The sequence below is a fragment of the Gymnoscopelus braueri genome, assembly GCF_963280865.1.
Source record: "Gymnoscopelus braueri genome assembly, chromosome: 17".
Classification (NCBI taxonomy): Eukaryota; Metazoa; Chordata; class Actinopteri; order Myctophiformes; family Myctophidae; genus Gymnoscopelus; species Gymnoscopelus braueri.
Window position 1 is genome coordinate 48,501,148 of NC_137617.1, and position 24,506 is coordinate 48,525,653.

Consider the following 24,506-nt stretch of genomic DNA (forward strand, 5'->3'; position numbering starts at 1 on the left):
TGTGTGCTATAATGCTCTATGTGTGAAGATGGAATCTCAGCTTTCTCCCTCATATGAAAATCAATAACTAGCAATAAAATGAGTTGCTTAATTATGTGCCCCATGAAGGATGTTGAAGAAGAAGGAGGAGAATGAAGTATAGAACACTTAATTTACTATTTACAATGTAGGCATTTATCAGACGCTCTTTATCCAGAGAGACTTACAGTAAGTCAAGGTAAACACACACAGTGGTGGAAGTACTCAGACATTTTACTTTAGTAAAAGTAGCAATACCGCAATATAAAAATACTCTGTTACAAGTAAAAGGCCTGTGTTCAAAATGTCACTTGAGTAAAAGTACAAAAAAGGGATTGGCATCAAAATATACTTAAAGGTAGGGTAAGTGATATTTTTGGGTTAAAACAAAAAGTATTTTGTTAAAAGGTTAAAGCACTATATTCTGATAGTAATCATTGCTATAGAGTGTTTGTTCAGTAACAGGAGTCTTCCCGTCTCTCCAGCTCTTTAATAAACAGAAAATACATTTTCCGGTAGGTGTCAAAATCTCAGCCAATCAGGAGAAAGTACCCATTTTAAGCTTCATTTTTATAGTGTTCCAGTTCCAATTTTGCCTGCTCATTTCTTAGTGTCATCTCTTCCAATTCCACTTGTTTAATCTATATCCTGATTGAGTTCTCTATCCTGATTGGATAAAATTGGAAATGAAACTGAAACTGAAACGAAAATGCATTTTCTGTTTTATAAAGAGCTGGAGATACAAGGAGACTCCTTTTACTGAACAAACACTCTATAGCAATGGGTACTATCAGAATATAGAGCTATTTAACACTTATTTTAACCAAAGAAAATCACTTACCCTACCTTTGAAGTACCAAAAGTAAAAATACTAAAATGTTTGAAAATAGCAGATCTGCAAGCTCACAACTCTATCGCGATGCTATAGAGTGTTTGTTCAGTAACAGTGTTAAATAGCTCTATATTGTGATAGTAATCATTACTATAGAGTGTTTGTTCAGTAACAGTGTTAAATAGCTCTATATTGTGATAGTAATCATTACTATAGAGTGTTTGTTCAGTAACAGTGTTAAATAGCTCTATATTGTGATAGTAATCATTACTATAGAGTGTTTGTTCAGTAACAGTGTTAAATAGCTCTATATTGTGATAGTAATCATTACTATAGAGTGTTTGTTCAGTAACAGTGTTAAATAGCTCTATATTGTGATAGTAATCATTGCTATAGAGTGTTTGTTCAGTAACAGTGTTAAATAGCTCTATATTGTGATAGTAATCAACAGTCAAAAGTCTTCTTCAACCTTTTTCAGGTCAAGGACCCCCTAGCTGCGAGATAGATGAAGCAGGGACCCCCTGGTACGAGGCCGTCCCAAACGAAATTAGTAAATTTAGGTCACGATCATTTTAACCACTTTAAAGGGTCTACGCCATGAATTTCATTTTTTTTTTTGGTTTTTAGTATTTTTTGGGCTCCCCAGTGTCTGTTTTTTTTTAACATTCAGTCATTCATTCTCATTTCAGAGATTTTCAGAATGGGCGTGTCTGAACAGGCCATTTCATAATGGCAATGCAAGTGACATCACTTGCATTGCCATTGCATTGATGCTGGCCAGACAGAATTGCTCAGTAGCCCCCCCCTGCCCAAGAGGACGTTTTGGTATTGCAGCTGAAAGTGCTGTATAAGCCAGAGACAATTGACTTGGGATGAGTATATCTGAGTGATGATTTAGGCTCAAACCTTTTGAAAAAGGTTTGAGGGACATACACCATATGATAATTCATGGTGTAGATCCTTTAACCATATCTTATACTTTGGCTATTAAAAAATAGCAGATATACAAGCTCATAGCATTCAAAAGTAGCAGATATACAAGCTCATAGCATTCACAAATAGCAGATATACAAGCTCATAGCATTCACAAATAGCAGATATACAAGCTCATAGCATTCACAAATAGCAGATATACAAGCTCATAGCATTCACAAATAGCAGATATACAAGCTCATAGCATTCACAAATAGCAGATATACAAGCTCATAGCATTCAGAAATAGCAGATATACAAGCTCATAGCATTAAAAAATAGCAGGTATACAAGCTCATAGCATTCACAAATAGCAGATATACAAGCTCATAGCATTCACAAATAGCAGATATACAAGCTCATAGCATTCACAAATAGCAGATATACAAGCTCATAGCATTCAGAGATAGCAGATATACAAGCTCATAGCATTCACAAATAGCAGACATGCCGCACTATGATAGATCTGTAGAGCTGTTACTTTTGAAAAATCATGAAAATGTGTGCAAATCTTTGAATATATTTTTACAGCGAACATGTTCCACTTAAATATTATGGGGGTCCACAGCCAAAATGCATATTAATTTTGGGGGTCCTTGACATGAAAAAGTTTGAGAACCATTGCTCATTTCAGCAAAGGAACTATTTAAGTCCAACTCGGGATTCGAACCCCAGACTTCCCACATAACCAATAATCAGGTCAAGCGGTAGGTAGGCCTACACTCACACACACCCACTTATCCAGGGGAGATATTGCAGACCCCAGACCGTTTTTAAGTTGCTTGAAACAGTATTTAGATATTTGATTTTTAAATATTGTTTTTGGAAAATGAAAAAAATTAAATACAATAAAAAAATCACACCCTGTGTGAAGTGGGCGGTGTCTTCCTAGCTAACCACAATACTGAATGGAGTCAACCAATCATGTACAAAAGATAAATACATTTATTGAAACACTCTTTATGATGGACAAAACCATAACTTGAAAAAAAACAAATTTATGTTTATTTTTTCAAGTTATGGTTGCTTATATAGGTCTATGCACATGTGACACTGGCCAATCACAGTCCTGAATAGATTGTGATTGGCCAATCACAGCGCAGGATAATTGTACAAATTTCCAAACCTCACTTTTAGGGGCGGTTTCACTGCCCAAGATATTTGTACATTTTTCCAAATCTCACTTATAGGGGCGGTTTCACCGCCCAAAAAAAGAATAATAAAATTAATGAAAAAAGTAATAAAAAAACACGCCGTATTAGGAGTGCAGGGTGAGTCACCAGAACCAAGGACGGGTGTTTTTGATGACTCTAACATGTTAAAAATGGAGTTTGAAGTTACAATGGGTTTGTATAGGAAGGGGGCGTGTCTGATAAAATGAATAACAAATATCTAAATACTGAATCAAGCAACTTAAAAACGGTCTGGGGGCTCACTAAAGCCTGAGTGGACGATAAAATGACCCAAAGTTTTTTTGAAAGTGAAATATCCCTTTAAGGTCTATAGTAACTCTGAGAGAGATATTTGTACACTCTAAGAATTACATTGACAGTGTACGTGTCTCAGTCATCGGTTCTCAAAGTGGGGTCCTTGGGGTGGGGGGGGGGGGGTACCAGGGGGTCCCCAGCTAAATGTAGTGTGACAATCATTTTAACCACTTTAACCATATTCTATACTTTGGCTGTTCAAAAATAGCTCAGAGATGAGCTTGTATATCTGCTATTGTTGACAAATCATGAAATTCTTTTGCAAATCTTTGAATATATATTATGATCTTTTTTTTTTTTACTCAAATCTTTGCTACCGGGGGTTCCTGGCACAGAATGTTTTCAGATGGGGGTCCGCAGCCAAATACATATCAATCTGGGGGGTCCATGACATGAAAAAGTTTGAGAACCACTGCTCTAAGTAACAAAGGACCCCAATGGAAACAAGACATAGGCTTTCTTGGGTTTAAAATCCTCTTTATAGACCTTGTATTGAACTGTACTTTCCTGCGCTTTTTTTTCTTGCAAACTGCTAATAAAGTATTCAGTGGTGTAAAGTAACTGAGTACATTTACTCAAGTACTGCACTTAAGTAACATTTTTAGGTATTTTTTTACTTTAGTGGAGTATTTAAAAATTTCCGCACTTTTAATTCTACTCCATTACATCTCAGAGGCAAATATTATACTTTTACTCCACTACAATTATTTGACCACTAAATTAACCACTTCATATACATCTATAGTGCGATGCAATGTGAGCTTGTAGATCTGCTATTTTTCAAAAGATTTGTATACATTTGAAAACTTGTGAAATGGGACATTCTGCATGATGAGTACTTTCTACTTTTGGTACTTTAAGTAGCCTACATTTTGATACCAATACTTTTGTACTTTTTTACTCAAGTACATTTTTAATTCTGGACTTTTTACTTGTAGCCTAACATGGCATTTCTACATTGCAGTATTGATACTTTTACTTAAGTAAAACAAATGACTGAAAGTAGGCTATTGAATATCCAACCTGTCAGAGAACAGGACTGCAGCATCACAGAGAAAACGCAGTTACACAGTCTCACCTTCACCTGGACATAAACAGCCTGTTATAATGTATTATATATTAACCTATAATAACATATATATACATCCTTTATAAAGTGTTTTATCTGTTTAATAAGGAGGACATGAAGTCATCTGCTCACCTGATAACAGCTGTTTGTTGTGAGAGATAAAGATAATAATGAGTGAACATCCACCAGCTGTCCCGTTCTGTCCCCATGCACGCTCTGACTGGAGCTCTCTCTACCTACCTCTCTCTCTCCCTCTCTCACTCACTTCACTCTCTCTCTACCTCTCTCCCTCACTCAGTCTCTCTCCACCTCTCTCTCTCTCTCTCTCTCTCTCTCTCTCTCTCTCATCTCTCTCTCTCTCTCTCTCTCTCTCTCTCTCTACCTCTCTCCACCCCTTCTCTCTCTCTCTCTCTCTCTCTCTCTCTCTCTCTCTCTCTCTCTCTCTCTCTCTACTCTCTCTCTCTCTACCTCTCTCCACCCCCTTCTCTCTCTCTCTCTCTTTCTCTCTCTTCTCTCTCTCATCTTTCTCTCTCTTCTCTCTCTCTCTCTCTCTCTCTCTCTCTCTCTCTCTCTCTCTCTCTCTCTCATCTCTCTCTCTCTCTCTCTCTCTCTCTCTCTCTCTCTCTCTCTCATCTCTCTCTCTCTCTCTCTCTCTCTCTTATACGCAGCATATCTGTGGTTCAGATCAGTAGTGAGTTCTCTAACGCTCTGCTCTCTGACCCAACACACTGCTGTGTGAGGTCTCCGTCTTTAGTAAAAGATAAACAAAACCATTTAGCTACTCACCGAAACAAAGGCTGTTTTGTGTTGTTGAAAATCCATTCTTCAGGGTGGGAAGCCTCTCAACACCCCACCTTCTCTGTATAATACACTTTTGGGGCAGAACATAAAATATGTCCGCCAGACGGAAATGTACTCACATGCGCCCCCTACAGATGTGGTCAATGGTAATTCATATTGACCAGATCTGTAGGGGGCGCAGTGGAGTAAATAAAACAAATATCTTTAACACACACACACACACGGATATTTTTTATAACATTAACCACTTGAACACTATAGCGTCCTCCTTATTCTGTGGAGAACTTTAGCCCATCTACAAGCTAACAAGCTTGTAGATCGGCTATTTTTTGGGGAAAGAAGTTTGGTGTAGAGGGAAAAGGGAGCAGACTAAGTACAGAGTGAAGGTCAAGTTTACCACCAAGTATTGATGGTTTAAGTGGTAAAATGTCTGAAAATACACATTAAATGAGGAGTTCACCCAAAAGATGACTTATTTTCTAACAATTGCACACCCTATGAAGCCTTGAATCCATGGATTCTTTTTTGTTTTTGTCGCATTCCTAAGCTAATAATTTGATTCCCGTCTCCTACCGGCTAATGTATCCGGTAGGAGACACAAAGTAGATTATTTGTGTCTCCTACCGGAAATACACACGGTCATCAAATTATTGTCTTAGGAATGCCACAAAAACAAAAATAAATCCATGAAATCAAGGCTTCATGGGGTGTGCAATTGATAGAAAATTAGTACTTTTTTGGGTGAACTCCTCCTTTAACATGAATCCATCTTGACAGTTGCTCTCAAACAAGTCTATGAAGATATCAATGAAATGTATGAAGAATTGTAATCTGCAACACAGTATGCAATACTTAGAGGGGGTCCCTGTTTCATCTGTCTCTCAGCTAAAGGGGTCCTTGCACTAAACTAAAACATCAACAAGCACCTTTTAGTTGTTCAAGGTTGACACTCACTTAGATCCAGTGGTGGGAAAAGTACTGACATTTTTTACTTAGGTAAAAGTATCAATACCACAATGTAGAAGTACTCTGTTACAAGCAAAAGGCCTGTATTGTCAAAATGCCACTTGAGAAAAAGTACAAAAGTATTGGCATCAAAATATACTTAATAAAGTACCAAAAGTAAAAGTACTGAAATGTTTGAGAATAGCAGATCTACAAGCTCACAACGCGTCGCGAATGCAACGCGTTGTGAGCGTGTAGAGCTGCTATTTTCAAATAGCGAGGTATAAAATAGGGCTAAAGTGGTTAATGTACGTTTCATAATATAATAATTTGTATCTGCAAAGTAACTAGTAACTCAAGTTTTTAAATAATTGTAGTGGAGTGAAAGTACAATATTTGCCTCTGAGATGTAGTGGAATAGAAGTAAAAGTATTGAAAATGGGAAATACTCCAGTAATGCACAGATTCCTCAAAAGCGTACAGTACTTCAGTAAATGTATTTAGTTACTTTACACCCCATCATGCAAATCCGTTGGTCACCCAGAACAACTAGTGTGGAGGTTTTATGTTACATTTACTGCCCTCTGCTGGAGGACAAGTGTAGGGAAACTGCAGTCATGTTTCCCTTCCTTTATTATTTTTGTGTTACAAATGTTAGCTTTAAAATATAGATACTCAAGATTTGCACAATGATTGCTCAAGATTTTTTTTTTAAATAGCAGATCTACAAGCTCATAGCGCGGCACTCGGTGCCACGCTATGAGCTTGTAGATCTGCTATTTAAAAAAAAATCTGTGTCAAATCTTAAAATGACACAGATGCGTTCCCGCATTGAATGGGTTGAGGGAGGCAGATGGCATGATGTCTTCCTTCTCTTTTTCAGGTGAGGCGAAAGCAAATGGCTCGTCTTCAGGGGGAAGAAATGCAGAGGAAGCAGCTATTCACCATGGGTACAACATCTGAACACACCACCAGACAGATAGACAGCTCCTGGGCTGAAGGGTGAAGAGTTGTCAGGAAGCATCTGTTCTGATCAAGGGGCCAGCTTGTGAGTTGTAAATTGAGGCTGTATAGGGCATAGCAGTGGCGGCCTTTTTTCTGGTTCCACTCCAAAATAGTCAATGCATTTTTCCCATTGACATTTCCAAAAATATTTATATCAATTTATTTAAGCCTAGAATCAAGCCATCCAGGGTCCTGGTGAATCATGACCACTACACGTTTGATTCTGTGAAAGAAACTTTTTGAAAACGGCAAAACAAAGGGTATTTATTAAATATAGTATATCATATAATTAAATATAACATAAATTTAAAAAGAAATCGCAGAAAAAAATGTGTTATGGTCATGATTCACCAGGACCCTGGATGGCTTGATTCTAGGCTTGAATTAATTGATATAAATATTTTTGGAAATGTCAATGGGAAAAATACATTGACCACAAAATGGCCGCCACTGCTATGCCCTATATGAAGTGACAGATCATATGAATGGCCAGTAGTCTCACCGTTTTACCCCTGCTGGTGTCAGAAAGAATTAGGCTCTATTCAAGCGGATAGGTTTTTGCCAAACTTTACACTTGATGTTATTACCTTAATAAACATTGTCATACATACTATATGCTTCCAGTCGCTATAGTTTAAAGTCTTCTTTCAATCACCATGATATGAGTTCTGGTAAACTATGGTCCCATTTATTTTTTAAATTGATGATAAAGTAGAGTATGCTGTAGGAGATGAACCTTGTGATTATTTAATTGACAAGCGACACAACCAATAGCATTCGATCCCCAACCCCGCTCTGGTCCCAACCAATAGCATTCATTAATTTCCGGTTTCTTATTTGCATATTCGGACCGGATATAGAAAGATGGCGGATTTGAAGTCGTTGAAAAATAGGCTTCATTTACGGTCTGTAGAGTCTAAGGGAGTCACTTAGTCCATTTCTTTTCTACAGTCTATAAGCTATACAGCTTTATAAGACACAACCTAATCAGGTAACTGTCATTAGGCCTGTATTACATAATCATCTAATCGTTATTATTTGAGATAATCACAATCAGTTTTGCATAATCGTCTCCATGTTGAAAAATGTTTTTTCAAATATAAAAAAAGCAATAACAGATATACAAGCTTTCAACGTGTCACTTTATGACACGTAAGCTTGTAGATCTGCTATTTACGCTATTTTACATTACTTTTACATACTATTTTACAAAATTATGAAATGTCAATTTCTTTGCATATTTAAAGGGATATTTCACTTTCAAATAAAATAAACATTAAAAATACATATTTTTAAAAAATGAAAAAAGTTATGGCAAAATCACGGCCCCCTCACACATTAGTAGGACACTCTAATGCGTGAGGGGGCCGTGATCTTTCCATTACTTTTTTCATTTATTTTTAATATATTTTTTAAATGTTTATTTTATTTGAAAGTGAAATATCCCTTTAAGTTATTTGTCATATCTGCCCTGTGCAATTTTTGTTTAGGAAGCCTAAAAGGCAAACAGAAATTAAATTCTTATTCATATGTTCCAGTGTTCATTCAATGCCAAACACACAATTAAAATCGTTAATCGCAATTATTTGAGTGACAATTAATCGTCAATTTAAATGTGTAATGGTGACAGCCCTATAACTGTCATGATACTTTAGTGTACATTCAGGAGTAGTCCATGAGCACATCATGAGCCAGAGAAGACAGGGATCATTAATCCAAGAACATTATTTCCTCTACCGAGAGCAACCAATAAAATGAGGGCTGCACAGGGAGGTTTGAAACCAACATGCTACTAGAATCCATTGCCGCAGTAGAGCCGGTAGATGATAATATCAAGTCTTCATAATCCTCATTTGCATCATCATTGTTTACATCATAATCATATTCTATTATATATCTATTGTATATCTAATGATCCATAAATTCATATATATTCATATATCCATGGATCAGGCTCGTGACAGTCATCTTCAAAATCATCAGGCTCGTGACAGTCATCTTCAAAATCATCATCAGAATCATAATCTATGGGTTGACCATGATTATTCCTCAGCTTGAGAGACGCACATTGGAGACCGTAGCGAGCAGCAGGCATCTCTCCCACAGTGTCCCACGTGTCCGTCTCTTCACAGTAGCACTCGATGGCATAATGATATCTGCATGAAAAGAGACCAACAGCAGTGAGAGAAATGTCTGGTATGGAGCAGAAGACACCTTTTCTCAGACATTCATGGAGCAGCAGTGTCTTACCCGATTCCATCATCGATAACATAGGCTTCATCCACCCCTCCTAGCACGTAGATCTTTCCATCCACCACAGTCATACTATGCGAGTAGCGTTTCGCGTCCATGGGGGCACACATGGTCCACTGGTTGGTCTTGGGGTTGTAGCACTCCATCGTATTTTCCCCTGCGACATACAACTTGTTGTTCTCATCAGTCCACAGACCACCTATAGATAAACAAGTAGTGACTGTTAGTATGTTTTATTATAGCCCAAACTACAGTGAAGTTTAAGTGGGTATAATGGAAATAAGTGGTAATCAGTGGTGGAAAGTAACTAAATGCATTTACTCAAGAACTGTACAATTTTGAGATACTTTTAGTGTTTGAATTGTTTTACTTCTACACCACTACATCTCAGAGGAAAACATACATTTGACCGTGTGTGTGTGTGTGTGTGCGTGCGTGCGTGCGTGCCCGTCGGTCCGAGCACCGGCCTCAACAGTTGCAGCTGATTACAACATTAAGATGCAAGCAGTCACATGGCGCCACTTAAAGACATGCACACACATGCTGGCTCAGCACACGTGCACGCATGTGTGTGCACACACACACACACACACGTAACATGCAGACCTGCGAGGCGCACTGTGCACACACACACATGCCAACGATACACACGTGTGAGCCAGCACTGCGCGCGCATGTGTGTGTGTACACACACACACACGCACACACACGCGGACCTGTGAGGTGCACTGTTGCTCCGATCGGCACCAAACTCGCCACCAACACTGGTCAGGGGTCTGCCATCACAATAGTCACACCAGGTACCACGAGCGGCACCCAGGGGACCCGCCAGGGCCTGCCAGGGGGGTGCAATTACAGCATGTGTGCTGTAATTACTTAAGCCCCGCCCCCTCTGTGTTCCTATTGGCTGGGCATTAAACAGCCATAACTCCAGCTCCCAACATGCTGAACTTCCGAAACTTGCTAGGTGCACTTAGACGGCCAATAGGGACATGCTGTAATTGCTTAAGCCCCGCCTCCTCTGTGTTCCTATTGGCTGGGCATTAACCCATTAACTGCCAGAGGTATTTTCATATTTTTTTAGCCAGTGCCAGAGTTTTTCATTGGAAAAAAAAAAGTACTCAGGAGCCGAAATATAGACTTTTTAAGTTTTAAGTTAACAAGGAAGTGGAAAGGAGTCTAGATCTTCAACTAATCATATCTCCTTGGTCTTTGGGTGAAATTGGAAAAAAAATAAGTAAAACTTCACGTAGATCTACGCGATTGGCACGTGGCGGCTTTAAATCGGTTTGTGTAGATCTACGTGATTGGCAGTCAAATGGTTAAACAGCCATAACTCCAGTTCCCAGCATGCTAAACTTACGAAACTTGCTAGGTGCACTTAAACGGCCAATAGGGACAGGCTGTAATTGCTTAAGCCCCGTGGTATTCATATTATTGCTATTCTGTTGCAAATGATTGTGTGTGCGCGGGCGAAATAACATTGACAGCTATGGCAGGTGAAAAGCTTGCCAGACCTATGCCAGACTAACAACGGTTGCTAAGCTGGCATTGGCAATCGCTTTTGGGGTGGGGTTTAGCGAAGGGTCGATTGGGTCATTCTGCATATTAAGTATTTTTATATGTGGTACTGCAAGCAAGAACATTTTTCTATGCCTCAACTTTTGTACTTTTTCTCAAGTAAAATTTGGGATGCAGGACCTTTGCTTGTAACAGTATTTCTATATTGTGGTCATACTACTTTTACTGTAGGTTAAAAAAAAAAGCGAAGTACTTCTTCCACCACTAACTAAGAGCCTTTAACACATTAACTGCCAGATTTATTTTCATATTTTTTTAGCCAGTGCCAGAGTTTTTCATTGGAAAAAAAAAAGTACTCAGGAGCCGAAATACAGACTTTTTAAGTTTTAAGTTAACAAGGAAGTGGATAGGAGTCTAAATCTTCAACTAATCATATCTCCTTGGTCTTTGGTCTTTTTTTTTTTTCACTTCACGTAGATCTACGCGATTGGCACGTGGCGGCTTTAAATCGGTTCGCGTAGATCTACGTGATTGGCAGTGAAATGGTTAAGAACCGGTATGTTACCTGTAACATAGATCTTTCCATTCAGAGTGCAGGCAGCCAATTGAGTACGTGCAATCTGCATAGGAGCAACTTCTGTCCAAACAGATGTTTTAGGATTGAACTTGGCCACCTGGCTACGTTTCTCTGGAGCAGCACCTAGGGTCCAGGAGAACAAAACATTATTAACTGTCAACAGGAGAAGCATGAATACATAAAATAATACGAAAGGATTTGTATATTTTCAGTTAACCATTATGCTTGACATACACTAATACCATTATAAAAAACACAACCTCATGAAACCCAGCAGGCTGAACCTGCAGGTGCATGAATCTGTTCCATACCAATAGAATAGAGATGTCCATCCAGTGCGACCAAACAGCTGCCAATATAGTAATGCGCTCCCACACCGACAGAGTCCATCAGCTGCCAGGTGTCTGTGTTGGGGTCGTAGCGTTCCATCGAGTCTCGAGTCTTGTCATCATCCCAGCCCCGGCCCCCCACTGCAAACAGATATCCATCCAGCACCACCAGGGCTATGGACCATGTGGGGTTGAACAGGGGGAAAACTTGAAATGATCATTGAAGTGATGATCTTCGCCATATGCAGCCTCTCATTGGGTAACCAAGGTAACAACACTTAGCGGTTATTCCAAAACTAAGTTAAAGGCAGGATCTTTAACAGATCATTTTGAATTCAACTTGAATCATTGTAATTTGACTAATATGATGCTGTGCAATAATTATCAACATGGGTGAATAGCGAGCGTGACAACAGCCCCCTGTAGCGTGGAGCGGCATTGTCCCCCACTCCGCTCACAGTCTCTGGTACAACCAGCAACTGGATCCACTTGTGGTGGTTGGAACAGATTCATTCTGCTACCTCTGTACAGCCACCTTTTCAGAAACCTTCTAATTTAATTAGAAGATAACTGTGACAGCAGTAGCAGCTTGGAGATTTAACCACTATTTTGAATATGCGGGGATAAAGGACGCAAAAAAATACTGTATCACTGTTAAATGTAAACTTTGTCAGTCTACAATGATAGGGAGTGCCACAGAACAACACAAAAACCTTAATTTTTATTGTTATTATTTTGAAAGTAAAGTAACTAGTTACTTTTATAATTTAGTAACTAATAAAGTAACTAGTTACTTTTTGAGAGCAGTAACTATAACTAGTTACTTTTTTTAAAGTAACTTGCCCAACACTGAGCACCTGTCTGCAATTTGCAACTGGACCTAGACAAGTCTTCTAGCTTGCCAAAATAAATGAACCCCCACTGGGTTTTTTTTGCGACCCCATCACCGACTATCAAAATTGCATCCAATTAGGAGAGAGTACCCATTTATCAGTTTAATTTTTAAAGTGTTCCAGTTCGAATTGTTCATTTATTTGCGTCATCAATTCCAATTGCAATTGTTTAATCTGTGTCCTAACTGAGTTCTCTATCCTGATTGGATAAAATTGGTATCCTGACCAGAACATTTTCTGTTTAATAAAGAGCTGGAGAGACATGGAGACTCCTGTTACTGAACAAACACTCTATATCAATGAGAACTATCAGAATACAGAGCTATTTAACACTTATTTTAATTATAAAATATCTTTAAATTGGCATTGCTTGACATCTTACTTTGGTGACAGCGTACCAACTTCGTGTGAGCCTGTGTCTTCAACCATGAGCAATGAGGATCATAGCGCCACAGCGACCATGGACTGAGTGGACTATAACCGTCACCGGTATCTCCGGACAGATACAGAGTAGAGCCTATGGTGGAAGAAGAGCAGAATTGAAACATTGCCTTGATTGTTAAAATAAATACATATTTTAACACATGTCCTGCCATTGACGGAGATCTCCGTCAATTCAAAACAAAAACATTTTGTTGAAAATTCCAAAAGAGGGCGCTCTAACGCAACTTAGGAAGGATCCCTTGACTCTGAGAGAAGGAATGACGGATACGACCAAAATAAAAAAGAGTATCGGACACATTTCTGATCCAGGTATCGGGAGAACTCTACTTCATATATCTTCTTCTTCTTCTTCGTCTATAATATTATTGTGATGGTTCACTTTTCAAGCCAAGAAATTCACAGAAATTCATCAAAATAGTTCCAGTGTGCGGTGACATAAGCTGCCAGGTGGGAAACACTACGTTTACAATGGCTGTAAAGTCAGCTTCCACCAAATGTATGGAGCCCAAGCTAAGCGCGGTTATATGTTTACATCCACAGAGTACCGAATGATAGCACTATTAACTAATAAAAGTGCTCCTCTGAGCAGAGGTCTCCGCCAGGTCAGGGTGGCATTTCTTCCTCGGCCTAGTGGGAATGTGTGTGTGAAATTTCATCACGGAAATCGCAAGCTGCGTTCATGATTTGAGGCATTTTGTTCAAAACGGACTCATTCTTCAAACTTTGGAAGCCAACCTTAGGCAATGAGGATGGAATATGGGAAATCGGACAGATCCGTGTTGATTACATGACTGTACGGACGGACAGGGGGTAAAACATACTCTCTCGCCATGCCTTTCGGCCTAGCGGAGACAATAAATGTAGCAACGTACGCTAGCTATCCTATGATCACTGTTGCTAATAAATCCCAAATTGCTTACTGCACCTCTAAAACACGATTCTAGTTTAATGGCTTGATACCTGTAAATGAAAAAAACATGCACCCTAGCACTGCTCTGTACTTGTATTCCTTCTCGTTACTTTTTTTTACTGTCTTCACATTTCAACAATTCAGAGGCAAAACAAACCCCAAGTTGATTGAGTTGATGAACTTCTCACCTAAGGCAAACACCACAGGATTGTTCACTCTCATGGGCAGTCGTCCAACTGTCTTCCACTGGTCGGTCAGGGGATCAAAGCTCTCAAACGTGTCGACATGGTTCACCCTGGACTTTGCTCCCACTGTCACGATCACTACAACCAGTGGTGGAGAAGGAGCAGGTCAGACAAGAGGAGATTTAAGAGTTCATCAACCGTTTATTTCATAAAAAAAAAGAGACCATCTCACATGGTGGCCTGTGAGATTCAGCTCGTCATATTTTAAACAAGCGTGCTATGTTACAGTAGGGCAGTAGTTCTCAACATGTGGGTCGGGACCCCCAGGGGGGTCCCCAGATTATGGCATAACGGCTTGCGTTGCGAGGCGTTGTGATCTTGTAGATCAGCTATTTTCACAATATGTATCTGGATGCTAGTCTAAACTAAATGTAATGCCTACAATTCCAAGTGATTGTCAGGGTGGCGGGTCAAAAGTTCAAATATGATTATTTTTGGGGGGGGGGGGGGGGGGGGGTCACGGGGGGTCCCCAGATTATTGCATCAAAAATAATCAACATACTATACTACAAAAACTGGTCAATTTTGCTATTTGCTATTTTCACAATATTTATCTGTGGATGCTAGTCTAAACTAAATGTAATGCCTACAATTCCAAGTGCTTTTCAGGGTGGGGGGTCCCCAGTTCAAATATGATTATTTTTGGGGGTTCCCTAAGGGTCACGGGCTGAAAAGGTTGGGAACCACTGCAGTAGGGTACCTACCTGCGGTCCTGCGTGGGCGTGCTGCGTTACAGTTGGGCGGCTCCTTGGCCCGCTCCTCGGCCCAAGAGATTAACCTCTGACAACCTCCGACAGTCCCTCTCATCAGTCCCAAGGGACTGATGAGAGGCATACGGATGTGCTCTAGCACCTTAACGATCTAGTGAAATGAAAAATACGTTTTTCACAATTTTAGAGCATATCCATGGTCATCATATGGGCATTCCCAACAATAGATGCCAATTATAAATTTTTTCTAACCCATTTGTATTTATATTTATATCAAAAGTCCCTATAAAGCCAATCTTAATACTTCCAGTAAACGAAAACGTACTGCGTGATGACAGATCAACTTTCATGAATATAAATGTATCTTGATTCGCAAAGCTGCACGTTCCTCCAAACACAGCTGATTTTAATTACAGAACTACTCTGTTTTGAATCTCATTCAAGATGACGTTTAGAGTAGACGGTGTATGTCAGACTAAAACTTCAAAATAAAATGACCGAAAATGTCATTGCACTGGATCTTTAACCCATTAACTGCCAGAATTATTTTCATATTTTTTTAGCCAGTGCCAGAGTTTTTCATTGGAAAAAAAAAGTACTCAGGAGCCGAAATACAGACTTTTTAAGTTTTAAGTTAACAAGGAAGTGGATAGGAGTCTAGATATTCAACTAATCATATCTCCTTGGTCTTTGGGTGAAATTGGAAAAAAAAAATATTAACTTCACGTAGATCTACGCGATTGGCACGTGGCGGCTTTAAATCGGTTCGCGTAGATCTACGTGATTGGCAGTCAAATGGTTAAAGTACACAGAACACCATTATGTTTTTCACCCAATATAGTCAAATAAAATCATGCGTAATACCAGGATGAAACATATCGTCGCCAACCTCCTATCTCAGTTTTTCAACTTTTTCATTTTCTTTAATTAAATCAATTCAACCATCTCCACACTCACTGGTCAAAAACCTCCTAACTCCACTTGAGCTGGATTGGGGTGAAGTCAAAGTGATGATAATATAAGGACACATGCAAGTATGTGACAATGTAGAAAGTCACAATACCAACTTTTATAAAAAAGATATATATTTTGGACATAGTTGGTTACTGCCTGACAGCAGAGATAATAGATGTCAAGCAGTTGGCTCTGTTCTAGAAACTACCTTGCATTTAGAAGACCCCTGACATATTTTAATCAATTTTTTTATCCCATGATTTTGTAACCCTGTTTTTTTCACCCAGTGCCAATTGACTATGTAATCATGGGCGCTACTCTCCCTCTGCCAGCCTGGGGAGAGCCCAGAGCTGAGCTCATGCCTCCTTCAATGCATGAGGAGCTAGAAAGCCAGTTCTTATCACCTGACAGGGGGGTTATTCCAACCAGTTCCTTTCCCCTCCACCAGGATTACTGCATGTTTTTTTGTGAGGGTACCTACCCTAGGGGACACGGGGAGAGCATGCAAACTCCACACAGAAAGGCCCTTTTGCCAACCCCACCTCGGGTATGGGCACTGATGACCCCAGCGTCCCCGGCAGGAATCGAACCCAGGACCTTCTAGTGACGGTGACAGCCATACCGACTGCGCCACAGTGCCCCCGACCACAGACATATTGACAGGCAGAGACCTCTGATCGTCTTACAAGGTGAGACTAAGAAATGACTGACCTGTTCAAAGCTCTGCTTGCGGGTAGGACACCTGTCTAACCACAGCATGGCAGCATCAAACACCATGTCCTCCTTGGGAACATTCAGATGGTCACTGGAGAGAATCTCTGTCAGTCTTTCCACAGGGAGAGAGAGGAACGCTTCCTATTGGTAGAAGAAAAGTACAGTAGATTAGCTGATATACGACAGAGATGTCTGTTCTCACACTTCACACTGAAGTCACCTTTTCTCCTCTGAAGTGCTCACTGCTGATGGATTGGTTTATTTAGTTAAATGGACTATAGCTTATTAACTCATTCACTGGCACAGAATTCATTAGGCAGCGTTGAGTCTATAACTTTGTTTATAGACTCAACTCAACGTCACATGTCCAAGGATTCGTCGGCGACGTCACATCACCGACGAATCCTTGGTATCTTTATGCCGTGCTACTTCCGTGTCGCATAGTAGTGACATCACTGTCGAATCCTTGGTATCTTGATCCTAGCCTTTCAACGCGTGTTTACCAGCAGCGTCACTGCACGCTGATTTTTTTCACACTAATGAAACACTAAACAGGATTATTATTTCATGTCAACATTCAAGTACAACTATCAGGAGATGTAACTCAGGTGAAGTAATGCGTCACTCTACAAGTTTGCCGATCCGCGAACATTTTATGAACCGTCAGCAGGTCCGTGGTAACAGAAAGTTTGGGAACCCCTGCTTTAATATATATCCAATCACTGACTGATTGAATGTTTCTGCCCAGGTCTGGGTCAGTTGTGGAGGTGGGATGTTGCTGATTAGGAGAAAAAAGCCAACAACAGACAAACAACTTGGGGAAATATATGATCCCTCAATCACTGACCTGCTGGTGGATGACACTGAAGTCTTCCAGAATGTAGTCCATGCTGTGTTTCTTCAACCCTTCACAGGAGTGCACCTCGGCAAAGCAGTAAATCTCCAAACAGTTATTTATGTTCACATCACTCTGCAAGACTTCACAGCAGACGTCTCGAACGGCCATGACATCGAACAAGTCTGACGCTGCCAGCAGGGCCTAGACCAAAATGAACAAGATGTCTTCATTTAACTCAATTCAACTCGGGCGCTCTTCCGCAGCCTGTGAATCAAAATGATGATGATGATAATGATGATGAAGCGTACAGCCAAAGATCACGTGAACACAACAAAATCAAGATGGTTTAGTTACCGTGTATAGGTTTTATAAAGATAACATTTTCTCTGCTTTCTTTTGCTTTTTGGCGAAAACGAACACACTTCTTTCCTCCGATTCTACGAGACCCCCCTACGTCTTTTGAAGCGATCGGCGGCTGGCTCGTTGCGAAGAATAATATTCCGTGATTTTTCAAAGGTTAGTGAAAACGCTCGGAATTGCTGGTAAGGGCAACTCATTTCTGAGGAAAGTTGACAGCCCTACTGGATATGTTACTTGGTGCTCACCAAATAAAGAAATAAATACATTTTGCCACGACACATCTCGCAGGATGGATAAAAGAGGGATACACATAGAGGTATAATATAACTAGAGGGCGGATTGCCCCGCCCCCAGCTATCATTTCAATGAATGTGCTCAGTGGCGTTTTGAAGCACCCGGAAGCCTGCCGGAAGTAGAATTATTGAGTCGTTTTTGGACACACCATAGAGTTATGAGCATGCGCACTAGTGTCCTTTTTGCGTCCTACGGCAGCCCCGTTGCCAAGGAATGAACGCGAGATATTTATTAAATACACTCGAGATGCATATTTATATGTAAATGCATATGTATTTATGTATAATATGTTTACATATTTATATTTATATATATAAATATATCTCAGTATGTTTTGCTCGTGCATGTATTTCTCCCCACCTGCAGTTCCAGCTTTGGCCAACATTGAAGCTTTGGCTTCAATGTTTCTCAGCAACTCTGGGGGCTTGGGGATACATGGATACGTGACTGATAGGCACTCCCGACATTAACTCCAAGCCTCTTGAATGGTGGAATGTCATCTTCAAATGAACGCATAGGACGTAGGGCTGTCAAACGAATATTCGATATTCTAATATTATTCGAATATTGGGAAAATATGTATATTCGAATATGAAAATTAATATTTGAACATTAAAAAAAAATTACATTTTTTATTATGTTTATTTGACAGGGACAATACAAAAAAACTCATGTCTCAAGTTATAAAAACAAACAAAAGATATGTTTTATTGGATCCAAGCACTCGATACATTGTTTTTTGTACTGTTCCTGTTAAAAAATATATATATATATTTAAAAAAAATAAAAAAAATAATAATAATAATAATATTCGAATATCTGCCAGTTTTTAAGACCAATATAGGACGTGCATGTTTCGCTTTGTGGAAGGCCAACAGAAATATATTACACAGTGCTATTTTGCACCACATCACGGTGCGTTCATCATCGGTGACAAGTGCCTGTAATGCAGCCAGCAGCTTGCCGTGTGCGACTGACTGGATTCCAGGCCACACCCACACATTCATGTGCAGCATGCGTCCCTTCCCCCTCCGCCCCATGGGTGTGTATGGGGCGCGTATGGGGTGTGAGTGTGGCTTCAAGAAGTAAATTCCTGTCCCAGCGGTCCCAGCTGTTTGAACACGAGCGCCTCCCTTCGTTTGATGTGCCGCGCAGCATGCATTTTGACGACGCATGCGCACCAGTGTTGATTTCGTCAGCAATTTTTTAGTCTTAGTCCAGTTTTAGTCCAGTTTCAAAGACGTTTGTTAGTTTATCACATTTAGTCATACTCATCCTTTTTTTATTTAGTCTAGTTTTAGTCGACTAAAAGTCCAGCATTTTAGTCTTTATCTTAGTCCAAGAAAACATATTTTTATTTGTCTAGTTTTAGTCGACAAAAACTGTTGACATTTTAGTCAAGTTTAAAGGCGGTTACACACCGGCGAATATACGCAAAATTCGGACTCGTTCCGAATAATTAAAAGACGCTTTTTTCGCTCCGCGAAACTGGTGTGGAAGCTTGCATTGACTTTATAAGGTTTTTTAAAAAAACGTATTATTCGCATGAAAAAAATCGCCCCGTCATGACAATTATATAAGCCAGGGGTCTTCAACCTTTTCAGGCCAGGGACCCCCAAACTGATGGGGAGATGGAGCAGGGACCCCCTACCTCGTAGGGTAGGGGGGGCTACCACATATATTGTATATTTATGTATACAATTGTGTTTTATATTGCCTGCTCCTATACGCACCTGCCCCAGTAGGTGTGCAAAACAAAGAATTCTCTACAAAATATGAATAAACATACCATGTTATTGTGCATTGTGCCTCCATTTATCTGTTTGCTATGGATTCATGTTATGTTTAAAGACAATTTGACATTTTGAAAAAAAGTTTTTTTTTTTTTCAAACAATAATATTGTTTAATCAAACAGCAATTTCGCGGACCCCTGCAGTACCTCCGCGGACCCCCTGTTGAAGACCTCTGAATAAGCCCTTTACTTTTTTTGTCAGCAGATAATATAGAACATTTCCATCTAACCTAAAAAATATTTCACATAGCATTTCCTCTCATCCTTTTGATGAAAAACGCAATTTTAAGGAATACATCCAGACATGGAACATGTTCTCATTGAACTTGTATATTTATTTTAAACCATAACAATTCACAGACACACCAATGCTTGCATTAAAATTAATAAAATACATCTCAGATGAAAAAATGAAATAAAATAAAGTGCCTCATGGACCAGCATCTATATTCTAAGGGGAAAACATAAGCCGTAGAGCTTGTAGATCGGCTATTTCTGGCAAAGAGATTTGGAGTAGAAGGAAAAAGCATTCCAACTAAGTACAGACAGAGCCAACTCAGGTCAAGTTTACCAGTAAATGGTTCTCATTTACCAGTAAGTGGTTCTCATTGAGAATGAAAAAGGTGACAGATACCAGGGTAAATATAAACTACTCACAAATCATTCACTAGTAGCAGTGTGATTGATTGATTGATTGATTGATTGATTGATTGAATACTGTATTTAGAAGTTTGCAGAAACAAAGCACATGATGGTACAGTTCCAATACAAGGTCAGCTAAAAAAAAAGGCTTGTTTGTGTCCTAATGTTATTTTGGAAACGGTGAGTGTGTCACCTAAAGATTACTTGTTTGCATCCATGTATAGCTGCCCACGTGTTTTGTGCACAGTCTGCACACTGGGTTGTTTACAAGTTACTATAGTTCGCTTTCTGCTACTAGATTTATAGCAGCAAACTACATATTACATGACGGTCATATCATGACCGTCATGACGAAACTTCAACCTGTTTTTTGCACTTTCTCCATTTACAGCTCGTACATCTACATAAACGTTCGGATTTCAAATATAAAGTGCTTATTCCGTGACCAGGGATGTTACAATTTACTTCGGGTGGGTATAAGTACCTGTATCTTCCGTATTGTTCAATAAAAAGCATTTTAATCCGATTGGCGGTCATTTTCTCATAGAGTTATAGTGTATCAGAGTGCAATTACACCTCCCAACCGATAGGGTCACGTAGTTGAAAGTGTGGAGACAATACGGAGAAAATGGCCACCGATCAGATTAAAATGTTTTTTATTGAACAATACGGAAAATATGGTTACTTATGGGTTACCCGAACAGAATTGTAACATCCCTGGCTATGAGGTAAGCACTTTATATCAAAGTGCAAACACCAGGTGTAAGTTTATCGCTACATGCTAAGAAGCTAACGTAAGTTAGTCAGCATTAGTTTGGGCACTTTGGGGTCGGATTAGTGTTTTTGTCGGAACATTAAGCCGCCACGCAACACCACGTTTAATGATACGTTGTAAACAACCACCACCAAACCTTTTGTTAACTTAACTCGATTTATTTATGGTGAACGCTTTTGTCTCTTCAAGTTTGTTGTGTTTTTCCCAGCTATCTTGTTACCACATTGCTTGCCTTCGGATAAAATCGCATTGTTTTGTTCTCCACATCGATGTAGCGAAAATGTGTCCATATATCTTCTTCTCTTTCTCCTGAGCCCTGTGGCAAAGCATTTTACCGTTTTATTTTGTAAAGTTTCGCTCTGAAATCTGAATCCTCCTGCTGCCATTCAGTTGACGGTGGTGTGTCTGTGTGTGACTCTGTGTGTGTGTGAGTGTGAGTGTGAGTGTGCACGCGGCTGCAACTTTGAAAGGGGGTGTGTGAGTGAGGAACAGCATGCGCTGCGCATCAAAGGAGACAGGGAGTGAAAAAATCATATAATATAATATTTCGTCTCGTCTTTGTTCGTGAACTAAAATGACCATAGATTTTAGCCCAGTCTTTATTTAGTGAACTACATTTTTGTCTCGTCTTTATAAGTCAACGAAATTGCATAATGATTTAGTCCCAGTTATTGTTTATTCATGTGGGTGGTGGTCTAGTCTCGTCTTCGTCCTTTGAAAAATGTGCGTTGACGAACATATTTCCTTTCGTTTTCGTTAACGAAATCAACACTGATGCGCACCAGTTATTGTGCACCCCTGGCTATAGATGATGTTTTAACTCTGGCAGTCAATGAGTTAAGCCCCGATATAGAACAACTAGTGTTGATAATAAGGTTTATGATGAAAATACATTACCTGCACATTTGAGCTGATCACACCTGTCTTTGTGATGGTCTTTGTGATGTACACTTCACAAGTGTATGCATAGTTCACCAGCAATCCAATCATGTGAGGCTCCACTCCTCTGATGGTCACCCTTTCCTGTGTGGACTCCACCATGCCTGATGTAAACATGGCCTGTGAAGGTTGAAAAGGAGAACGGTTAGAGTGTTCATGGTTTAGGCCTTTCTTATGCACATTGTGTCAACTATTAATTGATTGGATATAGAATCGGTTCACATAAAAGCCAAGGCAGAACAAGAACAGCAGGTCACCAAATGTATGCATTTACCTCAAAGTAAGAGCTAATGGAGGCCAGTACAGAACGATGGCAGGGGACCTCCTGTCCCTCACAGCACAGGATCACATCACACAAGATATTCTTGCGACGCAGCCTGTCGAGAGCCTTTAAGACCTTCTTGGGATGTTTGGGATCCACAAACATCTTAGCAGCCAGCGAGGATTGAGGTACACTGGTGCCGTCCTGCAACGACAACATCCAGAGAGAGATTTATAAATCAGACAAATAAACTACTATTCATCTCTGAGTCATGTTGCTGATCTGGTAATGTGGCTTGAAAACTGTCCTTATGAAATGTCATATTTTAAATTGTTTGTTCCTCGGAGACTGCTGGAATGCTATATCGACATGTTGGACATAGTTGGTTACTGCCTGACAGCAGAGATAATAGATGTCAAGCAGTTGGCTCTGTTCTAGAAACTACCTTGCAAGACCCCTGACATATTGACAGATGGGGGAAAATATTATATTTTATTAGGGCCGAGCACTGCACAGTAGTGCGAAGCCCTATTGAAACTGCAATGATTATTATTCTTTGCAAAAATTAAGTCGCGTTTTTGAGAGGCAATACGTACTCCAAAAGTTATGCAACTTAGCGCACACATCACCAGTCGAAAAAGAAATACGTATTTTAATCATCTAAAAAAGGCGCGTGGCCTAATGGCTCAATAGCGCCCCCTACAAAAATGTGTGCTTCAAGCCCCACAATACGGTTTCACCTACAGTACATGCATGCAAATTGGTACACACCTGTATCATGTCCCGACTTACAAAAAAAGTTTCTTGGAGCCATGACCTAAACCAAACAGGAAGTCGGCGATTTTGAATTTATAGTGGCATTTTTGTTCATTTCACACCACTTTCACGGGTTGTACTTTAACCAACTCCTCCTAGGCGGATCCGCCTCAAATTCGCTCAGCGTACACAAAAGTACGATGAAAATGTATCAAAAGCTTGAGTTTTCGTAAAACGGCGTGACCGTGGCAAAGCGTCAAACTTCAACGCCAAACAGGAAGTGAAAATTGCCCTCTACAATTCCTATTGGCTGGGCTTTAAACAGCCATAACTCCAGTTCCCAGCATGCTAAACCTTTGAATAAGTAATTGCTTAAGTTATATAGCCTAATTTTTCAGCTGATTGCCAAACAGACTTGTGTCGTGGACAGAGCTACGAGGGCCCGTTCATCGCTGCTTGCAGCTTTAATTATATATATAATTATATAATTATATATATATATATATATATATATATATATATATATATATATATATATATACATTATATAACATTATATATATATATAATGTTTTTTCTTCTTTTTTTACCGACTGGGTTCCCAGATTGGAATCCATGTGATGCATCATGTATCTATCGCAGGCCTCTCGAACAGCCGTGACTTCCAACAAGTCTGATGCTGCTAGCAGGTCCTAGAACAAATGAAACAAAATCTCTGATGTTATGTATATGACAAACATGGAGAAGATGAATAAGGTTTATGATGATAATACATTACCTGCACATTATGAATAGAGATGGACACCTCTGAAGTGTAGGCATAGTTCACCAGCAATCCAATCATCTGAGGCTTCACTCCTCTGATGGTCACCCTTTCCTTTGTGGACTCCACCATGTTTGATGTAAACATGGCCTGTGCAGGATGACAAAAACAGGATGGTTGGCTTAGTGTTCATGGTTTTAGCCCTTACTTATTGTATCCGCCAGACCAGTCACCAGACGGCCGGAGGCCAACAGGCCAGAGACTGTATTTTCCCCTGTCTGTCCGCCCGTCCTACATCTAATCTCCGTTGGAACCATCATTGGAAGAGGGAGAGATCACAGTAAACATCCATCCTAAACCTTCTTGCTCCACACTGGGAAGAAAAGAAAACAGCATCTGAAAGTT

General features: G+C 39.8%; 1 protein-coding gene across 1 annotated transcript in view; it reads right to left on the minus strand.

Moving 5' to 3' along the window:
* LOC308105206 (kelch-like protein 21) overlaps positions 1–24,506 on the minus strand; it is a gene marked incomplete at its 3' end in the record, with an annotated part of 40,914 nt that overhangs the window by 10,047 nt on the left and 6,361 nt on the right. The window contains exons 5-18 of the mRNA XM_080455841.1: positions 24,117–24,251; positions 23,929–24,030; positions 22,595–22,786; positions 22,279–22,440; positions 17,527–17,718; positions 16,677–16,820; positions 15,006–15,162; positions 14,245–14,379; positions 13,085–13,219; positions 11,792–11,983; positions 11,469–11,603; positions 9,380–9,581; positions 9,197–9,285; positions 4,333–4,348 (exon numbers count right to left, since the gene is read on the minus strand). Coding sequence (XP_080311967.1) covers positions 4,333–4,348; positions 9,197–9,285; positions 9,380–9,581; positions 11,469–11,603; positions 11,792–11,983; positions 13,085–13,219; positions 14,245–14,379; positions 15,006–15,162; positions 16,677–16,820; positions 17,527–17,718; positions 22,279–22,440; positions 22,595–22,786; positions 23,929–24,030; positions 24,117–24,251 — 1,988 coding nt within the window. The remainder of the gene's footprint in view (positions 1–4,332; positions 4,349–9,196; positions 9,286–9,379; positions 9,582–11,468; positions 11,604–11,791; positions 11,984–13,084; positions 13,220–14,244; positions 14,380–15,005; positions 15,163–16,676; positions 16,821–17,526; positions 17,719–22,278; positions 22,441–22,594; positions 22,787–23,928; positions 24,031–24,116; positions 24,252–24,506) is intronic.